Raw genomic sequence first — 24,620 nt, forward strand, 5'->3', positions numbered from 1 at the left:
CTTGTTTCAGTCATTTTGACTGTGGCTATGCTGGAGCACCGCCTTTAGTTGAGCAAATCGACCCCAGGACTTATTCTTTGTAACAATAACAACAAAGAATAACAATAAGTTATTAACAACAACAACAATAATAATGGCAACGTTTTATAATAATTATTTCAAATTTTTGCCATAAAGGCAGCTTGGGGGGAAGTGGGGATGAATCGATTCCACCCCACCCCCCCACCCGTGTTCAACTGGTACTTATTTTATCAACCCCGAAAGGACAAAAGGCAAAATCAACACCGGTGGAATTTGAACTCAGAACGTAGCAACGGGCAAAATAGTGCTGAGCATTTCGTCCCGTGTGCTAACAATTCTGCCAGCTCACCACCTACAACAACAATAATAACAATAATAATAATAATAATAATAATAAAATAAATAAATAAATAATTAAATAAAAAACCAGTACTGGACTAGTACTTATTTTATTGACTCCTCAAAAGGCAAAATTGATTCTGTGAGGATTTGAAATCTGAGTATTAAGAGATGGCTGTTTTTTTTACTTTTTGTTTTTATTCAGAAAAAAGAAAAAAAAATTCTAAGGAAAAGTGATTAATAAGGGAGGTACAAAAATGCAATGTTTAAGGAAAAGTAAAAAGAAGTATTAATGATAATGGTATAAAGAGTCATTACTACTGAAGGCCCAAGGCCTGAAAATTTGGGAGAGGTTGATTCCATCAACCCCAGTGTTCAACTGGTACTTATTTTATCGACCATGAACGGCTGAAAGGCAAAATCAACCTCAGCAGAATTTGAATAATAACAATAATAATCATAATGCTAGCAACAGTAGTTTCTAATTTAGATACAAGGCCAGCAATTTTGAAGGGCAGTAGTAGTTTTCTGGTATTTTATTTTACCCACCCTAGAAGTATGATATGAAAGACAAAATTGGACTCAGTGGTATTTGAACTCAGAATATATACAGCTGGAACAAATACCACAAAGATTTTTCTTTCATACTCCAACGATTCTGCCAGCAATTGTTTCTAATATAGGCACAAGGCCTGAAGTCTGAGAGGAACGGTTTAGTAGATTCCGTTCATTGCAGTACTACATTTGTACTTTGTTTTACTAGTCCTGAATTAAAAAACGAAAAAGCTAAGATGACCTTGGCAATACTTGGGATAATATTTATTTTGTCTTGTTTGTTTTTTTTTGTTTTTTTTTTAAGGCATTTCTATTTAGAAATTAAATTTATAAAAAAAAAACATTTAAAACTTTAATGTTAGAAAGTAGATTTTGCCGAGTTGGTCTCCAACAACGATATGAATATCTCCGGTCTGTGTCCGTTGGCAGAAAGTCATATTGGTTACAGGTGCTAAGCAGTAAAACTGAGCAATCTGAAATTAAAAAATAAATAGAAATATAATTAAAAGTTATGTAATTGACTCAGATATGGTGTATTTTAACTTTTTTTTTTGGTGGGAGGTGTGTCAGAAGTGGGGGAGGAAGGGCCTATGAGCTTCATATACCCCATCAATTCCTACTTGATGTGGTGAGAGTGTCATAGGTGCTGTTTAGTTTGAATGACAGAAATGGGAATGAAATGACAATGCAGGAAAGATAGGGCGACCCACCCTCAACCAGTACCTACAATCCAATGTGATTCTTGCAATAGGCTGTTTAGGGCAAGAATCGGGCTTATTGGGTTTATTAGCCATCAGAAAGCCCATGATCCCCAAATATAGAAATAACGATTATTTTTTTTTGGGGGGGGGGGGGGGAATAGTGAATCGTGAAGCACATAAAGTTATAAGCAATAAGCATGTAAATATTGTTCTGAAAAACACTTTTGAATAAAGATTGGCAAAGGTTTATTATTTAAATTATTTATTTTATAGGCACAGGTGTGGCTGTTTGATAAGAATTGTATACCCAACCACACAGTTCTGGATTCAGTTCCACTGTGTGGCATATTGGGCAAGTGTCTTCAATATAGCCTTGAGCCAACCAAAGCCTTAGGGGTGGATTTGATAGATGGAAACTAAAAGAAGCCTGTCATATGTATGTGTGTGTATGTGAGTTTTTGGTGTCTATGTTTGTACCCCCCATCCCCACATAACAGCTTGACAATCAGTGTTGGTTCAACCACATCCCTGTAACTTAACAGTTCAAAAAAAGAGACAGATAAATAAGATGGTACCCCAGCATGGTCATAGGTGATTGACTGAAACAAGTAAACAACAAAAGATACCTTGATGTGCTTCAAGATACACTTAACCAAAAACAAATTATTTCACATTTTCTCGAAGGTTTATAAATTCTTATGATGTCAACAATAACAACAATATTGCAAAAAAAAAAAAAATCACTTTACCTGTTCCATATCCATCTTCCACATACGCAGTACATTGTCAGCACTTGCTGTCACGATAATCTCATCAATGACCAGTATACAAGTGATTGCAACATTTCGTTGAACCTACAAAATGAATGTTATTTCTAGTCAGAAAAATATAACATTTTAAACAACAACAAAACTGAAGAGTAAAAAGAAAATATAAACAAAAATGCAATCAAATTTACTGAATAACATTATTAACAATATGTCATTAAATAGAATACCGAAATACTCTCTTGGCTAATCACTGGCAGCTTAATTTGAAATGTACACTACTTTCCACATGAGTTTCATTGCCTAGATCTATGGAACAATCCTATGCAGACAACTGTTTTCTACTTTAGTTCCAGGTTAATCAATGCCTTGTGAGAGGATTTCATAGACGGAAACTGTATGGAAGCCTGTCAAATATATATGTGTGTCTTTGACTCTGTTCTTGTCACTATCCATCACATGACAACCAGTGTTTGTTTGTCTGTTTGTTTATGTCTCTGTAACTTAGCAGCTTGACAAAAGAGACAGATAAAATAAGTATGAATCTTAGAAACAAAAAACTAAGTACTGGACTTGATTTGTTCAGCTAAACCATTCAAGGCAGTGCTCCAGCATAGCCACAGTTCAAAGACAGAAACAAGTAAAAAATAAATGATAAAAGGTATTAAGATGAGGAAATATTGAAATATCTGTTGCCAAAATATACAGATTTGCACAAGTATTCAAAACATACTATCAGTAAAAGACATAAATTTAAAGAGAAAACTCCTTCGAAAATTTTATTTATGTTATCTACATTACTTTTGTCTAGGAAAAAGAATACAATTTAGGAATAATTTAATACATTTTGCTGACATAGGTAATAACATTTTTGAATATTGTCTAACATAATGTACATATTATATTCCTGAAGGTAAAAGTAACAATTTTGGCAATTTCTCCAATACGAATTTCATTTAAAAAAAAACAAACAAAATATGTACATTTTTATGATGACATTTTTCTACCAAGAGGGAAAAAAGTAATAATAATAATAATATTTATTATTATCATATTTTTTCTTCTTCTTTCAATTTTCATTCCATGTCTTGCCGAATGTCATCCTGACATTATTATTATTATTATTATATTCAAATTCTGCTAAGGTTGACTTTGCCTTTCATCCTTTCAGGGTCAATAAATTAAGTACCAGCTGAGTACTGGAGTCAATCTAATTGACTGGCTCCCGCCCCCAAGAATTCTGGACATTGTGCCTAGAGTAGAAAAAATTATTATTAGTATTAGTATTATTATTTTTTAAGGCTGTGAGCTGGCAGAATCGTTAGCACACTGGAAGAAGTGCTTAGTGATATTTCACTCATCGCTATGTTCTGAGCTCAAATTCCACTGAGGTTGACTTTGCTCTTCAATCCTTTCAGGGACAATAAATTAAGTCCCTCTCACAAATTTCAGGCCTTAGCTGGCAGAATCATTAGCACACCAGACAAAATTCTTAACAGCATTTCGTTCGTCTTTACATTCTGAGTTCAAATTCCACCAAGGTCAACTTTGCCTTTCGTCCTTCAGGGGTCAATAAATTAAATACCAGTGGTACACTAGGGTCGATGTTATTGACTAGTCCCCTCCCTGCAAATTTTAGGCCTTCTGCTTTAAGTAGAAAATATCATTACTAATATTATCATTATTATTACCATTATTATTGGTGGCACATAAAAAGCACCCACTACACTCTCGGATCAGATTGGAGTCTGGTGTAGCCATCTGGTTCACCAGTCCTCAGTCAAATCGTCCAACCATGCTAGCATGGAAAACGGACGTTAAATGATGATGATGATTATTATTATTATTATTATAAGGATTTATTTTCGTAATGAGATAAAAAAACCCAAGGCTTTGTACATTATAGAATATTTAGAAATAGAACATAAATGTTCTATAATTTACACAGCCTTGTTTTTTTTTATCTCATTATGAAAAGTAAATTCTTATATTCACACGCTGATATATGACCTATGTTGGACCCCTTATTCGCATAATCACCGAACCTGGAGCTTAACTGTGGTCTACCCATAGCACTTACTCAGCATTACCTGAAACTTCTGGGTCTAATTGACACCACTATCACTCATAACCTATATTATTATTATTAATAATATTATTCTTTCAATTTTGTTTCCATTTCTTGCTGAGTGTCTTCCTGAAATTATTATTATTATTATTATCATTATTATTATTATTTCCCTTGATATCATTCATCTTATTCAAACATTGACAGCTTATTTCTGAAAACATGAATATTGTTTATTTCTATTCCGGGGGTTTGTGAGCAACACAACCAAATTAGTGTTAGCTACATTGAAGACAAGATATGCTATGTTCCAATAAAGTTTATTGTGGCATTTAAGAGGAGTGTTTTTCTCTTTTTTTTTTTTTTTTTTTTTTTTTAATATTTTTGCTATAAAAAATACTAAAGAAATATTAATAGAAACAGCAAATCATTCCAATGTTCTCTCGGGGTTTACAAAGTAAAAATCATGAAAGAATCTGTGAGCCATAGAAAATCATAAAAATCAGTGCTTAATGCTAAACTCGCAAGAGTTAAACAGATGATAAATTGATTTCTAACATGGGAAATATTTCTCAGAAGAAACAGAGCAAAGGCTGTAGCTCTATTAGCTTGGAAGTATTGTTGCAGGGAGAATTAGAGTCCTGCTCAAAAAGAAAATTGAATTCCTAGCAATGATACATTTGTAAACATATGTTTAATAAAAAGCAAAAAGGTTCCTTCTTCTTCTTCTTATTATTATTATTTGTAACGTGGCAAGCAGGTAGAATTGTTAGAACATCGGGTAAAATGCTTAGTGGTGTTTCGCCTGCCGTTACGTTCTGAGTTCAAATTCTGCCGAGGTCAACTTTGCCTTTCATCCTTTTGGGGGGTCGATAAATTAAGTACCAGTGAAATCCTGGGGTTGATGTGATTGATTAGTCCCCTTCCCCAAAACTTCAGGCTTTATGTCTATAATAGAAAGGATTATTATTATTGGTACCAATGCTACCAATTATGATCATCCTGTCTTTTTTTCTTTTCACCTACATCATTAACACTACCCATTATATCTTTTCTTATTTAAAAGCAGTGGGTATGATTTGAAGGAGATTTGGTCACTATTTTTAGCAGGATGAGTGACCACATTTATAGGCTTATCCACCTTATCATTATCTATTTCTTTCTTTCTCTCTTTCCTTTTATCCCTATCTCGTTTTCTCTCATTGGTTTTAATATGCAATATGATGTAAAAGATATCTGAAGAAAAAATTAAAGAAGAAAAGACAACATGAAAATAAACAAATACTCTGAAATAAAGGCAAATATTTGTTTTCTAGTTTTTATTACCGTTAATGTTGTGATGTTCTTCCTTTTATCTTTATCATCATCATATTTGAAACTGTTATCTTGCCAATGAACTTGACCAGAACTGTCCCCAATGAAAGTGAGCTTCTCTGTCACAAAAACAGCAGTCAGAAGTGTTTCAGGAGTAAGTAGCCAGTCTGTTTCTATTGTATGCTCTAGCATTATAGAAGTTTCACCGTTCTGAAAAATATAAACACACATCATCATCATCATCATCATCTTTTAATGTCTGTTTTCCATGCTGGCATGGTTTGAACTGTTTGACAGGAGCTGACAAGACATACAATTGACAAGACAGACTATAGACAAGACAGAGTATTGACTAGGCAGGGTATTGACAAGGCAGAGTGTTGACAAGACAGAGTATTGACAAAACAGACTACTGACAAAGCAGAGTTTTAACAAGACAGAATATTGACAAGACAGGGTATTGAAAAAACAGTATTAACAAGACAGTGTTGACAAGACAGGGTATTGACAAAACAGACTACTGACAAAGCAGAGTATTGATAAGACAGAATGTTGACGAGACAGGATGTTGACAAGACAGAGTATTAACAAGACAGAGTGTTGACAAAACAGGGCATTGACAAGATGGAGTATTGTCAAGACAATATTGACAAGACAGAACATTGACAATTCAGAGTATTGACAAGACAGTGTTGACAAGGCAGGGTATTGACAAGATAGGGTATTGACAAGACAGAGTATCGCCCTTTCTGTCACCAACCCCACCGGTTTCCATGCAAGGTAATATTTCTCCACAGCTGAACATGCTTTCACAAAAGAGTGGAATCAATTTTGGTTGAAGGTGATGGGTTTATCATCCCTAGCATGGCAAAATAAGAACTAGTACTCTGTTAGTTATGATGATGAGGTTTCCAGTTGATTCGATCAATGGAACAGCTATCTCATGAAATTAAGGAGTAAGTGGCTGACCACTTCTCAGACATAAGTACCGTTAATGTAATTCTTAGGGAGATTCAGCATGAAATGGAATGTAACAAAGCTGGCCCTTTGAAATATAGGTACAATTTATTTCTGACAGCTGAGTGGACTGAAGCAACATGAAATAGTGCCTTGCTCAAGGACACAAAGCACTGCTGGGAATTGAAATCATGACCTTATGATAATAAGTCAAATATCCTAACCACCAAGCCACGTGCCTTCACATGGAAAAATGACAGACATTAAGACAATGATGATGATTGTTATTATTACATTAAAAACAAAAGCAAAAGCAAGAAAAAAGTGGGGAGAGAAAAACAAGAGATCATAAAAACATAGACCTTACCTTATTAGTTGCTTCCCATACGAGAAAATTTCGGTCATCAGTTATACTAATTATCAGTATTTTGTCCTTTAGTTTGACTGAAGAGAATTTCACAACATTTTCTTCACTGGAAAATTGTGAATAAAATTCAATACATTGAATAAATAGAATGTCTGAGTTACAATATTGGATTTTTGAATTTATTATATTAAATTTCTAAAGTTATCTTTTCCATGTTTTTTAGCACTATACATCTATATGAGATACTTTCTCTCAACAAATACTGCAGTTTAGCAGGCTTTCAACAATGTATGTTTTAAGTATGATATACAGGTTGCTTTCTTGAATTAGTACTGCTTCTGTCACTGATAATGAAATTTTATTCAGCTTACCAACTAATTGCATTACAAGTGATTTGTGAATCACTATTTCTCTATATCATCATCATCATCATCATCGTTTAACGTCCGCTTTCCATGCTAGCATGGGTTGGACGATTTGACTGAGGACTGGCAAGCCAGAATGCTGCACCAGACTCCAATCTGATCTGGCAGAGTTTCTACAACTGGATGCCCTTCCTAATGCCAACCACTCCGAGAGTGTAGTGGGTGCTTTTACATGCCACTGGCACGAGGGCCAGTCACACGGTACTGGCAACGGCCACGCTCAAAAAGGTGTTTTTTACGTGCCACCTACACGGGAGCCTGTCCAGTGGTACTGGCAACGACCTCGCTCAAATGATTTTCTAACGTGCACCAGCACAAGTGCCAGAAGGCGATGCTGGTAATGATCACGCTCAAATGGTGCTATTTACGGGCCACTAGCATGGAAGCCAGACAGCTGCTCTGGCAATGAACACGCTCGGACAGTGCTGTTAGTGCTCTGTTGAGGCTAAATTTGTTTAAGCATGCAGTTGCTAGTGGATACTTGTTGCAGATGACACTCAAAGAAGATAATGTGTTGGTTTATTAAAACCTCACCCTTTCACACTGCCTCAAACTTTCCATCACTTTTTTCAATTTTGCCATTTTTCATTTTTAGCTTTTCGTTTCTCCATTGCTATTGTCACTTTATTTTTTGCCTGTTCATTTCTCCCTTCATTTCTCCTATCACGTTCAGAAGTGCCTCAACTCATACCCATACTAACTTCTCTTAGTATAGCATCCCCTGCTTCTTTCTAACACTACACTTTACTCTCACCTTTCCAACCTGTCCTACTAATAGTGTTACCTTGTTGTCTCTCTGTACTAGCTAGAAGAAGAAGAAATTTAGATTTAGCAATTTCACTGTTGCTGCTGTTGGATGCTTTTCACCTGTTGCAGATACACTTCTCTGCTTTTTAGCACTCTACAAATACTAGGCTGAGGAAAAAGTTTGTATGCCGTGTTAAAATAATGATTTTTTTATGCAAGAATTTATTCAAAATTAACAACAACTATTCTTCAAAATAAAGACAATCATTTTCCATGACCTCCTGCCAATGATCTGCAAGCTTTCGGATTTGGTCAAAGTACCAATCCTTCAGCTTTGAATCGAAAAATTCTCGACAGGCTTCTTCAGCTTCATCAAATGACTCAAATTGATGACCTTTCATAAAATGCTGCATTGATCAGAAGAGACAGTAGTCAGATGGACCATAGTCAGAAGGCAGCGAGCTGGCAGAATCGTTAGCATGCAGGGCGAAATGCTTAGTGGTATTTCATCTACCGTTACGTTCTGAGTTCAAATTCCGCCGAGGTCGACTTTGCCTCTCGTCCTTTCAGGGTCGATAAATTAAGTACCAGTTATGCACTGGGGTCGATGCAATTGACTTAATCCTTTTGTCCGTCCTTGTTTGTCTCCTCTGTGTTTAGCCCCTTGTGGGCAATAAAGAAATAAGATGGAGCAATGTCTGAACTACAAGCTGGGTGCAGCAGAACTTCCACGCCATCCAATTCTTCAATCTTGTTGCTGGTCTTTCTGGCGGTATGTGGCTTTGCATTGTCTTGTTGAAACAGAGCATGTTTTTGATGAACACATCTTGGGTACTTTTTAACAGTGAGTCACCATTAAACATGACATGAACTGAATGAACACACACATCAGGAAAATATATAAAAAAGCTTTATTTTAATACAGCACACAAACTTTTTCCTCAACCTAATATGTGAAAAGCTTCCTTAAGATGAATACTACAATTCTGTGGCTTTCTCCAGTATATCCACATTAAGCAACATATACAGAATGCTATTCTGAACCAATACCATTTCCGTTGCTAATAACATAATCTTACCTATCTGGCCAGCTGAGTAAAATCTGCAACACCAGTGATTCATTAATCACTGTTTTTCTACTTCAGTAGAGGCTACATTTGTCTAAGCATACAGTTGCTAGAAGATACCTACTATTGATGATTCTCATAAAGGCAGAAATACATATTTAGCAATTCCATCACTGCTACTAGATATTTTTTTGTCTGCTACTCATTTCTGTGTTTTATATCACTATATGAAATACTTTCGCGAGATGAATACTGCAGTTTCAAGGCTTTCAACAGTATATTCATGCTTTGTAAGATATACAAGATGTTATTTTGAATTAATACAGCTTCCATTGCTAATAATGAACATTAATCTAGCCTGCCAGTTAAATGTGACCACCAGTGTCTTGTTAATCACTGCTTTTCTACAACAGTAGAGACTAAATTTTTCCTGGCATGCAGTCCTAGTGGATGTTGGCTATTGATGATGCTCAAAAATGTAGAAATGCATATTTAGCAATCTCACTGCTGCCACTGGACATTGTTCATCTGCTACTCATACATTTTTGTGTTTTTTATCACTATATCATCATCATCATCATTTAATGTCTGCTTTCCATGCTGCCTTGGGTTGGATGGTTTGACAGGAACTGTCATAAGTTTTGAAAAAATGATATTTGTACTCAGAGCCAGAGCTGGTTTCAGCTGGGTTGGTAACGAAATGGTTAATCATGTTCTGTGGACACAAATATGTATCCTGAGGCCTGCTGGCAACTTGCAAACCTTTTGGCAAATAGAACAAGGTGAGGACTTAGTTTGCTTGAGTTCTTGTGAATCATTTACTATGTGTTTTTTTGAGTGGATGGCAAGGCCTGCTTTGCTTTGTGCCACGAAACCACAATAACAAATAAGGTTTCCATATATATATCTGTGTGGGAGATCGGTTGTGTTTGCCTCTACCATTGCCTGACAATTGGTGCAGGTTTATGTCAAGAGACCAATAGAATAAGCATCAGATTTATAAAAAAAATACATGGTAGATGGAAACTATGTGGAAGGCCAATGCATATATATGTGTGTGTCTTTGAGTTTGTGTTGTGTTTGTCTCCCCCACCACTTGACAGTTATTGATGGTTTGTTTATGTCCCCCATAACTTAGTAGGTTCAACAGAATAAGCACCAGACTTTAAAATAATATACTGGAGTTGATTTGTTCAATTAAATCCTTCAAGGAAGTGCCCCAGCATAGCCACAGTCCAATGAATAAAACAAATAAAAGACAGAAGATAATAACAGTTCACAAATTTTTTAAAAAATAAAAGGAAAAGATTCCCCATCAACTTACCCATCATCTTTTTCGATAGCTTCAGTGCTCAATGTATAAAGTGTTAGTGTAGTTTTCCGTGTGTAAGAAATCAGTACATCCAGCATCGTTTGGCGCTCAGTTGTTGGCCAAGATTCTAAGCCAACAACCGGTGTGTCTAATGTATACTCTTTCATTTTCCTAAATGGAAAGATTAAGAATTTATTTGTTATTAATGGATGAAGCACTATTATGGTATTCATCTCGAGAAAGCATCATCATCATCTTCATCGTTAATGTCTGCCTTCCACGCTGGCATGGGTTGGACGATTTGACAGGAGCCTGCACCAGACTTGGGTCTGTTTTGGTAGGGTTTTTACAGCTGGATGTCCTTCCTAACACCAACTGCCCAGCAAAGTGGACTGAATGCTTTTTATGTGACACAAGCACAGGCGGGGTCAGTTTTAGCAAGGTTTTTACAGCTGGATGCCCTTCCAAATGCCAACCACTTTACAGTGCAGACTGGATATTTTTTTTTTTATGTGGTATCAGCATCGGCAGGGTCACTAAGTAACTTGCAAGACACAAATCCTTTGAGAAGGGCGGGGCCATTGGAGGAGGTGACCTTGTGACCGATTATGAAAAGATATAGTGAGACAGAGAGACAGAGATCTTGAGATAAATACCAGAGTTTAAAAGACTTTCAATAGTATGCTTTAAGTATGATGTATAGATCTCTAGATTTTGTACACATACACAGGTACAGGAGTGGCTGTGTGGTAAGAGGTTTGCTCTCCAACCACATGGTTCCGGGTTCAGTCCCAATGTGTGGCACCTTGGACAAGTGTCTTCTACTATAGCCTCAGGCCGACCAAAGCCCTGTGAGTGGATTTAGTAGATGGAAACTGAAAGAAGCCTGTTGTATGTGTGTATATTTGTCCCCCAAACATTGCTTGACAACCGATGTTGATGTGTTTACGTCTCTGTGACTTAGCAGTTCAGCAAACAAGACTGATACAATAAGTACTAGGCTTACAATGAATAAGTCCTGGGGCTGATTTGTTTGGCCAAGGGCGGTGCTCCAGCATGGCCACAGTCAAATGACTGAAACAAGTAAAAGAGTAAAAGAACACACATACATACACTCAACTACAACAATCAGTCGGTATTTTACCAAGTTGAACAGTTTCCCCTGGAGTGGGATGGGTTGTTGTGGGGGGATGGGACACCCTGCTGTGCATTTCCAAAGACAGATGACAATAACGATGATGATAATTAGGGTGATGGACGATGATGGCAATGACAATCACAAGGACAATGATGACGATGATGATGATGACAATAATCATAATAATGATGTTGATGAAATGACAATAAAAATAATGATCATCATCATCATCATTACGATGGTGATGACGATGACACAGATGACAGTGATGTAAAGCTTTTCTTTCTTTCCGTTCAGCTGTTTTTTGATCCATTATCTTAATCTATTATGATTGTCATTTTGGCATCAACAAAGATTAAGTCAAGCTTTCATGAACTGGATTAGAACTCAGAAACTATACTAGGGTATGACTTCTCGATGCCCTCCTGCTGTTTTTGAAATGCTATCTTTAGTGAGGATTAAACCCAAGATCTTCAGGTGATCCTATTTCCCTGTACTGTGATGCCTACTGCTTGGCCATGAATACCACTGAAAGAACCTGTAGTGAGGATCTATGTCAGGGGTTCTCAACAATTTTTTTTATCTATGGACCCCTTTAATTACTATTTTATCCTGGTGAACCTCCATCACTATTTGATGTTTAAAAACTAATTTTATAGAAACTTCTTTCAAAATTTCCTATTTTGTTTTCCACACATTATCTTGTGTAGGTTGAATTATATAAAACGTTAGAGAAAGGAACCCAGCTGTTGCTTATTTCTTTATTGCCCACAAGGGGCTAAACATAGAGGGGACAGACAATCGGATTAAGTCGATTACATCGACCCCAGTGCGTAACTGGGACTTAATTTATCGACCCCGAAAGGATGAAAGGCAAAGTCAACCTCGGCGGAATTTGAACTCAGAGAACATAATGGCAGACGAAATACCGCTAGGCATTTTGCCTGGCGTGCTAACATTTCTGCCAGCTTGCAGCCTTATGGAACCCAGCTGTTTCTTGCAATACATAAATCATCATCATCATCATCATCGTTTAACGTCTGCTTTCCATGCTAGCATGGGTTGGACGATTAGACTGAGGACTGGTGAAACCAGATGGCTACACCAGGCTCCAATCTGATGTGGCAGAGTTTCTACAGGTGGATGCCCTTCCTAACGCCAACCACTCCGAGAGTGTAGTGGGTGCTTTTATGTGCCACCGGCACGAAGGCCAGTCAGGCAGTACTGGCAACGGTCATGCTCAAAATGGTGTATTTTACGTGCCACCTGCACAGGAGCCAGTCCAGTGGTACTGGCAACGATCTCGCTCGAAAGTCCTTAAAAGTCTTAAAAACTAAACAAGAACATCAACCGCCGAGAGGCAGAATCGAACCTTGTCAAGCATGGTTTCACGTTGCTACAGCTCTGTGTCTATACCCACAAGACCACTGAGGCAAAGCATAATTTTTTCAGGGGCCCTTAAAATACTATTGTAGACAATTTACTATTTTGTTGCGCTGAGCCCCAAAGACCTTATATGGACCCCGGTCGAGAACTCCTGATCTATGTGAATCTGGGTTTTCTTCCTCCTATTCTCTGTTTTGTGGTTTGCAGTATTTGATTTCAACTTCAACAACAATCATATCTCCTTGCTCATCATCACATTGAGCTTTTCTCTACAGCAACCAAATCAACCCTAATTGCCCTCTGAAGTCTTATTAAAAAACAGAAAAGGCCGCATCAGATAATGCAGTCCTTGATAAACAATGCATGAAAATAAGACAAGATGGTCATAGTTAGAAGACTTTTGACCATAGATGTTCTCATTGAAGACTGATCAGAATGTGTGTGTGCATGTGTTGGAGTGTGTATGATGCTGTGCATGTGTGTTGGTGTGCGTGTGTTTGTGTGTGAGATGCAATAAAAACATCAGCAGCAGAGTTAAGCTGCCATCACCATAACTATTATCCTTCCCATTAACCTTCAATAAATGTAACTGTCATAATCATCGTTATCGCCTTTATTGCTGTAATTATTATTATTATTATTATTATTATTATTATTATTATCATTACTATTATTATTATCACCTTTCACTACATTTCTAGCTCTGTCATCACTCCCCACCACCACCACCACCACCACCACTCTCACACTAGTTATCTTCCTCCCCACCCCCAACCCAATCTGTCTCATGCATGTCATCAATTTCTCAACAAATTTATCTCCTCCACTTCCTTTTCCTTCTCATCATCGTATCATTATTGTCATCATCATCACCATAATCAGCACCACCACCAACATCATCACCACCACCACCACCATCACCATCATTATTAACCCATTCCATTATAGCATGTGTGCTTTGCTTGAACATCCAACATTTTTCCTAAACATTGACATTTATCATCATCATCATCATCATCGTCATCATCATCATCATTATTATTATTATCATTTTGATGAAATGGAGAATAAGAAGAAAAAAATAAAAATCCAAAGAAGGTGAGGGAGCGAAATCAAAGGCAAATAATAAACGAAAACAAAAAAAAACGAATAAATGAAAAAATAATTCTTTACTTGACAGTGTACGTCGCTCTCTGTGGAACTATTTGCCAAACTACGATGGTTCTGTTGTCTGTACCCGTAGCAAACATGGTGCCTTTGACATCATAAAAACACATACAATTGATGGAAGACTCACTCAGCTGAAATCAATAAAAAGCAACAAAATTAAACTTGAATATTATGTTATTGACAGCAACCCAATCTTCAATGTCAAAATAGAATTCAGGACACAGAAACCATAAAATAAAACATTCCCATTTTGGAAGGAAGGTGGTGGGTTTACGTTTAATCTTGTTTTTTTTTTTTTGGTGGGGGGGGGGTCTCCCTTTCCTCCACCCACTCTCACCCCCACCTTGTTCTCAGAATAATTTTTCTTGAAAATATTTTTTATCAATTTCTTTCCTCGTAAATGCTTGGCAAGCAGAGCTGAAGACAGGTTCCAGGCTCTTGTTTTGTGTGATATTTTGCGTGGTTTGTAAACAGGAAAGACAATCCAACTTAACTAAAAAATAAACAAAAAATTAAAAAAACTGATTCCCAACCATGTCATTTCAGGTTCACTCTCATTATGTGGCACCTTGGGCAAGTGTATTCTATTATATCATCAAAGCATTATAAGTACATTTGGTACATGGAAACTGAAAGAAGCCTCTTGCATGCTTGATTTGAATCCATAATGCATAAGGATCCAGCGAGCACATTTATTTCATGGTTTGAGTTTAACCGCCCATTTTAGCGTGTAAGAAGTCTTGTTATGGGTCTCCTCTCTGTGTATAATTCTTTATACACTCCCATATATATATATATTTATATATAGAGAGAGAGAAAGAGGGGGAAAGAGAGAGAAAAAGATAGATAAATATACATATGCATATATATATATATATCATCATCATCATCGTTTAACAGCTGCCTTCCATGCTAGCATGGGTGGGACAGTTTCACAAGAGTTGGCCAGGCAGAAGCCTGCACCAGACCTCTGTGACTGTTTTGGCAGGATTTCTACAGCTGGATGCCCTTCCTAACACCAACCACTCAGCAGAGTGAACTTAGTGCTTTTTACATGGCACAAGCACAGGCGAGGTCAGTTTTGGCAAGGTTTTTACAGCTGGATGCCCTTCCTAACACCAACCACTTTATAGTGTGGACTGGGTGCTTTTAAGTGGTACCTACACTGACAGGGTCACCAAGTACTTGCAAGACCAAAAAAAAAAAACTTTCAAGAGGGGAGGAGGCATTGGAGGAGGTGATCTTGTGTTGGATGATGAGAGGTTATAGTGAAACAGAAACAGGTGTCTTGCTGTAGAGGAAGCACAAGGTTACCTGGCCAGAGAGAGATCAGGAATGAAGACAGAAACAGGTGTGCTACCACAAAGAAAATACATGGTTAGCCAACCATCACCAGTAAATCATAAATCCAAAAGAGAAACACACTCTAAGTTATTGAGCAGTAGAGTAATTAGATAAAGGTGGTTGTGGCTGGTCTATGGGATTACCCTGGGTTTCACATCCAAGCGCTTTATAGACATGAAACCCAGGGTAGCCCCATAGACTGACCATAGCCATCTTTATCCATATATATATATATATATATATATATATATATATATATATACACACACACACACACACACATATATATATATAAATTATAAACGTAAAATTAAAATTTAATTTTAATTTTACCTTTTTAATTTATTCTTTCACCTCGGCCACTATCTGGCATATACAGGTGCTTGCAATTATCAAGTATTACCTCTAAAATTTGCTTTACCTATATATATATATACATATATATATATTGGCTAGGTACAGGCATGGCTGTGTGGTAAGAAGCTTGCTTGCTTCCCAACCACACGTTTCTGGGTTCAGTCCCACGCCATGGCACCGTTTGCAAGTGCCTTCTACTATTGCTCCAGGTCAACTAGGGCCTTGTGAGTGAATTTGGCAGAAGGAAACTGAAAGAAGCCATGGCATGGGCACAGGAGCTTTTTATGTGGCACCAAGGTATTTTACCTATCGCCTATCCACTGCATCAATCAATCAATCAATCACACTATTGGTTTATTGATAAACAGCACCAGGTTAATATGAACTTATTAATTATTCCATAAAGCACACAGTTATATGTAAGTACTAAAGAGAAAAGAAAAGAAAGAAAGAAGAAAATAGAAAGCAGCACTTCAGCTGTTTGCTCACCTTAAGAGTTGTGATGCACTTTGGGCGAGTCAAATTGGAAGCATTCCAAAATTTCACAGTTCCATCCCTGAAATGGCATAAAGGAAAATTTAATAGAGCACATGTATTTGAGAAATCCAAGAACAAACTAATTTAAGTTAATACAGAAGAATGTTGTTGTTGTTCTACTCAAAGTCAGTTCTAATTGAGTATTCTAATAATTACATTTATACACACACACACATATAATAAGATGGGAAAATAGAGAGGCAATTGATAAATTATTATTCCTTAATTAAAAAATTGACAAATAAATAATAATTTGCTAATTACTTCTCTATTTTCTCATCTTATTATTATAATAAACAAATATATATAAACCATAGTTTATATAAATTACCTTGCAGTTGAGTGTTAATGTTCAACATTCTTTGTATAGGTAACTAACCAGTACTTTCATAGGATTTTGTGATCCCTGAATGGGGTTTGTAATCTTTATTTACACTTATATATATATATATATATATACGAAGAGAGAGAGAGTGTGTGTGTGTGTGTTGTATATGTTTAATTTGAAGCTTACTGTATTCAGACACTCAGAGGAAGAAAAGGCAAAGGAACAAGTTGTTTATAACAGATAAGGTAAAAATTTTGGAAGATTCTGATGAAGAATTAACAAATGTGCGCAGAGGATGACTTGGTGGCAATTGAAAAGGAAAAGTTTCAAGGGGACAGCAATTATAAGGACATAACTGTTGATCAAACCAATAATAATGGTTTGATCACTTATTGTTGGGGTTGGTTGTGTGGCTAAGAAGCTTGTTTCATTCACAATCATGTGGTTTGGGGTTCAGTCCCACTGCATGGCTAAGTGTCTTCTACTATAGTCTCAGGTCAACCAAAATCTCATAAGTGAATTTGGTAGACAGAAACTGAAGGAAATCCATTGTATAATTACATACACGCACACACACATATATCACTTTGTTGACCAAATGTTGTTAAATACCACTGGTCACAATGCACTTCTTCACATAGTAGTAGATTCGAAGGCAAGCAGACTGACATCATCCCTTGAACAGAACCCAGTCTGTTGCAGGGATATTTATTAACAGCTGACAGTTATTTATTGTGTGTGTGTTTATGTGTAACTTTTGTCTTGATATCATTTGATGGTTATAAATGAGCAACAGCATCATAGAAGCAATGTTGTTCATTTCCAGTTTTCTGAGAAAAACGTATCTCATTATGGGAAAATAACTTCCATGTTTGGAGACAAGTGAGGGTTGCCATAGAAAATCTGCCTCAACAAATTCCCTCCAATCCACATAAGCATAGAAAAGTGAATGTCAAAATAATGATGAACAATGATGATGTACACTTTTATGTGGGGTTTCAATCTAAAGCTCAAGTACAGAGACTGATTATCTCCCCATGCTTGGGGCTCATAGTGTTAATACATTACTACACTATCAACACCACATTTCAGTTAAAGCCTCATGCCAAAAAAATGTATTTTTTAATTTACCTTTAGCACACTTTGGCACATCATGGTGGGGTATGAGTTTTCTCCCTTGTAGTTACATGTGCATTGTGTAGCAATGAGAGGGGAGAAAACTTGTACAGCAACATGACGCATCTAATGCATGCTAAAGGTCAATATGGAATTCATTGGTTAAGACTTACCTGCTAGATGTGATGACCGTATCGGTAATAGGGGAATAAATGATTCCAGTTATTGGTCCATCGTGGTCATTATCATCCGTGACTTTATCAGAACCAGAAGGAACTGACCAAATGCGGAGAGAACCATCTTTTGAACAAGAACATATTACACCTTTATTGGTACAAGACACACCTAGAACCTGGTCAGAGTGACCTTTAAGACAGAAGTTTTCTTTGAGCTGTGAAAGAAAGCAAAATGTTATAATCAGACATATATATAAATTATGATTTTGGTTAGACATAGTGATAATAATAGTTTCAAATTTTTCCACAAGGGCAGCAGTTTTGAAAAAGGGATGAGTCGATTGCATCGACCCCAGTGTTCAACTGGTACTTAATTTAACGACCCTGAAAGGATGAAAGGCAAAGTTGAACTCGGCAGAATTTGAACTCAGACATTTTTTATGACACATTATATGTAACAACAATTTAACATTAAACTTGCAATGTATGTACATATGTATGCATATATGTATGTATGTATGCATGCATGTATGTATTAATGTATGTATGGACAGAGGGCGTTATCAGATATGAAAGAGAAGAACTGTGAAATGGAAAATAAAGAATCTGTCAGTATATGGAATGTATTTGGAATGGCAGAGATTGCCTACTGTCCAAGATGACAGGATGAGAGTCTATTGAATAAGCAGGAGACAAAATGGCAGGGCTGAGATAAGTGTTTCATTAGTTTGAAGGCATGAATACAAAAGCTTCATGTAGACCTTGTCAATTCAATGAGAAACCTCTGAAGTACCTTTTAACCTTTCGACATGGATAAAGCAGAATGCTAATTGAGAGTATTGGATTGACAGAATTATTATAGCATCAGACAGGATGCCTTGTGGTGGTAGCTATAATCCTTTGTATTTTGAGTTCTTCAGTGGCAGATTTAATTTGGTAGACTTAATAGGCTTTAATAATTGCTGCATCACTGAGAAAAATCGTAAATGGCCGTAGGGAGAAAAATGCTTTAGTAAGAAATTGCAGAAATGTCTTTCTTGAACTTGAGAGGCTGCCATTACAATATATGTATGTATGATACCTTACTCGCTCATGAGTGACTGCTGGATCTGCTGTACCGTGTGGTACTGCCATAGACATTCTTTTTAATACTACCACCAAATGCTAGCTCTTTGTTGATTGATTCATTCCAAGCTATGTATTGATTGGAATAACAACAAATTACTAACCTGCAAACAAGCAAATAAAATACATTCCTTCTTAATTAACACAACTGTAGTTAATTAAAGATTACAATGCTAATTAAAAATGCATTACAACAGACATACAAATGAAAATAAAACGAAACAAATGCTGCTACACAAAGGAATGGATGTCCACTTACAGTTAAAGGCTCCCATATGTTCACAAGACCATCATCACTACATGTTGCCAAGGTAACAGATCTCTCCCTTTTCAAACTGGTAGTTTTCTTTTTAGTTACAACATTTGCCCATGTTTTTCGTGCTGATCAAAATGGAATTGATTCCCGAATACAAAAAGGACCAATTACAAAATAAAATATATATATGTATATACAAAGAAAGAAAGAGAGAGAGCGAGAGAGACAGATATATAGACATATATATATACATACATACCTACATATACAAATATATATTGTTGTTGGCATTCCGTCGCTTACGACGTCGAGGGTTCCAGTTGATCCGATCAACGGAACAGCCTGCTCATGAAATTAACGTGCAAGTGACTGAGCACTCCACAGACACGTGTACCCTTAATGTAGTTCTCAGGAATATTCAGCGTGACACAGTGTGACAAGGCTGACCTTTTGAATTACAGGCACAACAGAAACAGGAAGTAAGAGTGAGAGAAAGTTGTGGTGAAAGAGTACAGCAGGGTTCGCCACCACCTCCTGCCGGAGCCTCATGGAGCTTTAGGTGTTTTTGCTCAATAAACACTCACAACGCCTGGTCTGGGAATCGAAACCGCGATCCTATGACCGTGAGTCCGTTGCCCTAACCACTGGGCCATTGCGCCTCCACACAAATATATATATATATATATATATATATATATATATATATATATATATATATATATATATATATATATATATATATATATATATATATATATATATATATTAAAATGAAAACAATGATGTATGTACATAAGGATGCATGGCCTAGTGGTTAGAGTTTTGTACTCATGAGCACAAAATCATAGGTTCAATTCCTAGACCAGGTGACTCGTGTTCTTGAGCAAAACACCTCACCTCACATTATTCTGCAATCACTTCAACAACATGTGACACACCATGAACCTGTTCAGGTAATGTCGCTCTGATGGAGGGAATGTTTGATCACTATAGACAACTCATCTCTAAACGCTGCTCAATAAGAAATTGCTGAAACGTCTTTCTTGAACTTGAGAGACTGCCATTACAATAAATGTATGTATGATACCAGACTTCATTCAAACTAGAAGACTTTATTTCTAAACAATCTGTAATGATAATTTTTTCTAACGAGGCAATGACATCAGTGTTAACGAAGTATCTTAAAAGGGTTCATCTAATAAAAAGAGTTAACTAGTGCAAAAATTTATAACTTTATGAAAATAAACTGTCTTAAAAAAAAACTAACCTTCAGTTAAATCAACGTCTTCATTTTGTAATCGCATATCACAATCATTAACTCGATTACTATGGCCAAAGAGGGTGGTTACTTCAAATCCTTTATCTGACCAGATTTTGACAGAGCCATCAGAACAGGCTGAGGTAACACATTGCTTCTGTAAAATAGAAAATGACATATATATATATATATATATATATATATGCATGTATGCATACATGTTTATATTTATGTATATGTGTGAGTATATGTTTGTATTTATGTGTGGGTGTGTGCATGCATACATTCTTAAATATAGAAAACTTTGAAGAAAAACATAGTTTTTTAACTCAACAGCTGTTTCTGGGAGCTCAGAATTACATAATAACTGTGATGCTCATAATTAGCAGATGGAATTTGCGAAAAGTTTTGGCTATGCAAACAGTAGATGATTGCATTGGTTATCTATCAATTTTCCCTCCTGTTGAAGGAAGCTGGTTTTACAGTAATATCTCTATGCAACCATCTACAGTCTATGTATCGCTGACTATGTATCGCTGAATATTTGCATATTCCATCACCTAATTATGAGCATTAAGATTTTTACATAATTTCAAGCTCCCAGAAACAGCTGTCGAGTTAGAAAAACTACATATTCTTATATGCATGTATGTTTTCATGCACCCATAGATAGAGTGGCACATATAAATACAGATATAGATATACACTCTCCTGATATCTGATGAGATGGATGTGTCCTATGTACCCACAGAATTTTAAGTCATATGGAGATCAGTCAAACTGTTATTAAAAATACATGTAACTGCTACTGTATATGTTGAGTGCCATTCTCTTTCATTTGTCTATTCACTCACACACACAAACACACACATAAACACATATATCATCATCATCATCGTTTAACGTCTGCTTTCCATGCTAGCATGGGTTGGACGATTTGACTGAGGACTGGTGAAACCAGATGGCTACACCAGGCTCCAATCTGATTTGGCAGAGTTTCTACAGCTGGATGCCCTTCCTAATGCTAGCCACTCCAAGAGTGTAGTGGGTGCTTTTACGTGCCACCAGCACGAAGGCCAGTCAGGCGGTACTGGCAATGGCCACGCTCAAAATGGTGTATTTTATGTGCCACCTGCACAGGAGCCAGTCCAGCGGCACTGGCAATGATCTCGCTCGAATGTCTTTACACGTGCCACCGGCACAAGTGCCAGGAAGGCGACGCTGGGCACAGGTGCCATCACAATTTCGCTTTCGCTTGCCCCAACAGGTCTTTGCAAGCCGAGTTTCGTGTCTAATGAATGAGACGACGTTGGCATGGGTGCCAGTCGTCGAATTTAGTTCGATTTTGATTTCACTTGCCTCAACAGGTCTTCGCAAGCGGAGTTTAGTGTCCAATGAAAGAAGGTACATATAAGTGAGCTGGCAGAGGCCTTGGATTTAGATCTCACTTGGCTTGCCGGGTCTTCTCACGCACAACATATTTCCAAAGGTCTCAGTCAGAAGTCATCGCCTCAGTGAGGCCCAATGTTCGAAGGTCGTATGGTAGGGTTAGAGTATAAATATATTTTATATGAGGAGGGTGGTCGCTGCGGAAAGACAAGGGGCTGGTGGGGGGTCAATGCGGAAGGAGAAGTGGTTAAAGGGGGCCGATGCAGAAGATAGAGTGGCTAAAGGGGGCCGATGCGGAAAGACAAGGGGCTAAAGGGGTTGATGCAGAAGGAGAAGTGGCAAAGGGGGTCGATACGGAAGGACAAAAGGCTAAAAGCGGCCGATACAGAAGGAGAAGTGACTAAAGGTGTTTGATGGTCGAAAAAGTTTGGCGACCCCTGAACTAAACCTTTCAAGATGGTGCCCCAGCATGACCACTGTCTAATGACTCAACCAAATATAAGATAGAGAAAAAAGAGAAAAGACATATTACCCTATAACTGACAGCATTAATAGGAGCCATGTGACCAGTCATCGTGCTTGCCAGTGTGCCATTTCTGGTATTCCAAACTTTTATCAAAAAGTCATTTGAACATGTGACCTAAAAAAAAAAATTTAAAAAAACAGTTAATAACATTCAATGAAACATTCTGTTAAAAATAATCACCGTATTTGACAGCCTCCAAGACACGCCATTTTACCCAAAAATGGCTTTAAAAATCCCCCTGCGTCCAATGCACTCAATGTAGACTCAAAACTCCCTCCCCTCAAAATGGTATGTATGTTTACAAAACGTGTGCTGCCATCTATTGGTGAAAAATCACCTATGGTAAGTTTATATCGAATGTGGATGCAATAAATTGCTTAAAATTACTGGTAATAACATAAAGTTATACAGGTAAGTGGAAGAATTAAAACATTATCTTAGTGGTAATTTATTTTACAAAAGTATAGCCTAGGCTAGGGTGCATCCTATGCACTTGTGTGTCTTATAGGCCATCAAATATAGTAAGCTGCTTGATAAAGAAATTTGCCTTCAAATGTTGTGGTTCCAAGTTCCAGGTCTCAAGTTCAATCCCACCGTGTGATGCTTTGGACAAGTGTCTTTTACTATAATATCAGACCAACCAAAGCCTCGTGAGTAGATTTGGTAAACAGAAAGTGAAAGTAGGCTGTTGTAAATAGGTACAATTGTATATATGTATAGGCATTGAGGGGGAGCCTTTGTGTCTCCCTATCTTGACATCATGCAATGGTTGTAAATGAGTGCCACCCTCGTTTACTTCTAATGTATACCTATGCATATGTGTATGAGTGTGTATATGTGTGCATGTATGTGTGAGTGAGTGAGTGTGTGTGTGTGTGTGTGTGTGTGTGTGTATCCTTGTCTTGGCATCAGATGGTGGGTATAAATGAATGTTGTTTGTTTCCAATCTTTCGTAAAAACTGAGTCCGACTACAGGGAAATAGGTGAGGATGGGTGACAGGAAAATTTACCTTAATGAATTTCATTTGACCCATGCAAGCATGGACAAGTGGATATTAATGTGATGAGGATGATGATGTTGTTGATGATGATGATGATAATGACGGTAATGGTGATGATGATGATGATGAGGATTATGATGATGTTGATGATAATGGTGATGAAGGTGATGATGATAAGGAGGAGAATTATGATAATGGTGATGATGATGTTGCTCTTGCTGTTGTTTAGCCCGAAGTAAGCCCTGGTTAAGCAGACCTGAGGTATCATCTACACTTCTGAATACTTGAGGACATGTCTATATATGGTAATAAGAAAAATACACTTAGCACATTTATCTGTATTTGTATATTTGTATTCACATACATTTACTTATCTCTTTATTTATTATTAAAAAAATAAATATTACACTCCACACAGACATATTCACTGATACTTCAATTAATGTTTGGCTGTTTTGTATACAACTACACATAAAAATAAGTATTGATATAAATGTGTATGAATATATACATAGGGTGTCCATAATATAGCTTTATAACAGAAATTGAACATCGTGTCGATATGCTGTGTGCAACCAATGGAGTCACATGGAAATGTTTTGATGTTTCTAATAAAACTATATTGCTTTATATTTGTGTATCTCTGTTTTCCAATAAACTCTGCTGGGTCACCTGTATTTTCCATTTCTTTCTGAATTTTTAAAATTGTAAAGATAATTTATGGACATGACTGGCACCTGTGCCAGTGGAGCGCTAACAGCACCGTCTGAGCGTGATCATTGCCTGAGCAGCTGTCTGGCTTCCATGCCAGTGGCACATAAATAGCACCATTTGAGCGTGATTGTTACCAGTGTCACCTTACTGGCACTTGTG

General features: G+C 36.9%; 1 protein-coding gene across 5 annotated transcripts in view; it reads right to left on the reverse strand.

Annotated features, from left to right (window-relative positions):
• Positions 1–454: 454 nt before the first annotated feature.
• Positions 455–24,620, reverse strand: part of LOC106875605 (telomerase protein component 1) — a 215,491-nt gene continuing 191,325 nt past the window's right edge. For all 5 annotated transcript variants that reach the window (XM_089349533.1, XM_089349530.1, XM_089349531.1 and 2 more), the window contains 11 exons: positions 22,753–22,860; positions 20,841–20,988; positions 19,577–19,698; positions 18,190–18,407; positions 16,525–16,591; positions 14,338–14,465; positions 10,653–10,811; positions 7,090–7,195; positions 5,778–5,975; positions 2,366–2,470; positions 455–1,388 (listed from right to left, as the gene is read on the reverse strand). In XM_089349533.1, the coding sequence (XP_089205659.1) occupies positions 1,260–1,388; positions 2,366–2,470; positions 5,778–5,975; positions 7,090–7,195; positions 10,653–10,811; positions 14,338–14,465; positions 16,525–16,591; positions 18,190–18,407; positions 19,577–19,698; positions 20,841–20,988; positions 22,753–22,860 (1,488 nt within the window). In that variant the 3' untranslated portion in view covers positions 455–1,259. The remainder of the gene's footprint in view (positions 1,389–2,365; positions 2,471–5,777; positions 5,976–7,089; positions 7,196–10,652; positions 10,812–14,337; positions 14,466–16,524; positions 16,592–18,189; positions 18,408–19,576; positions 19,699–20,840; positions 20,989–22,752; positions 22,861–24,620) is intronic.

This window comes from Octopus bimaculoides, chromosome 3 (assembly GCF_046866305.1).
Source record: "Octopus bimaculoides isolate indiv1 chromosome 3, ASM4686630v1, whole genome shotgun sequence".
In the NCBI taxonomy this organism is placed as follows: Eukaryota; Metazoa; Mollusca; class Cephalopoda; order Octopoda; family Octopodidae; genus Octopus; species Octopus bimaculoides.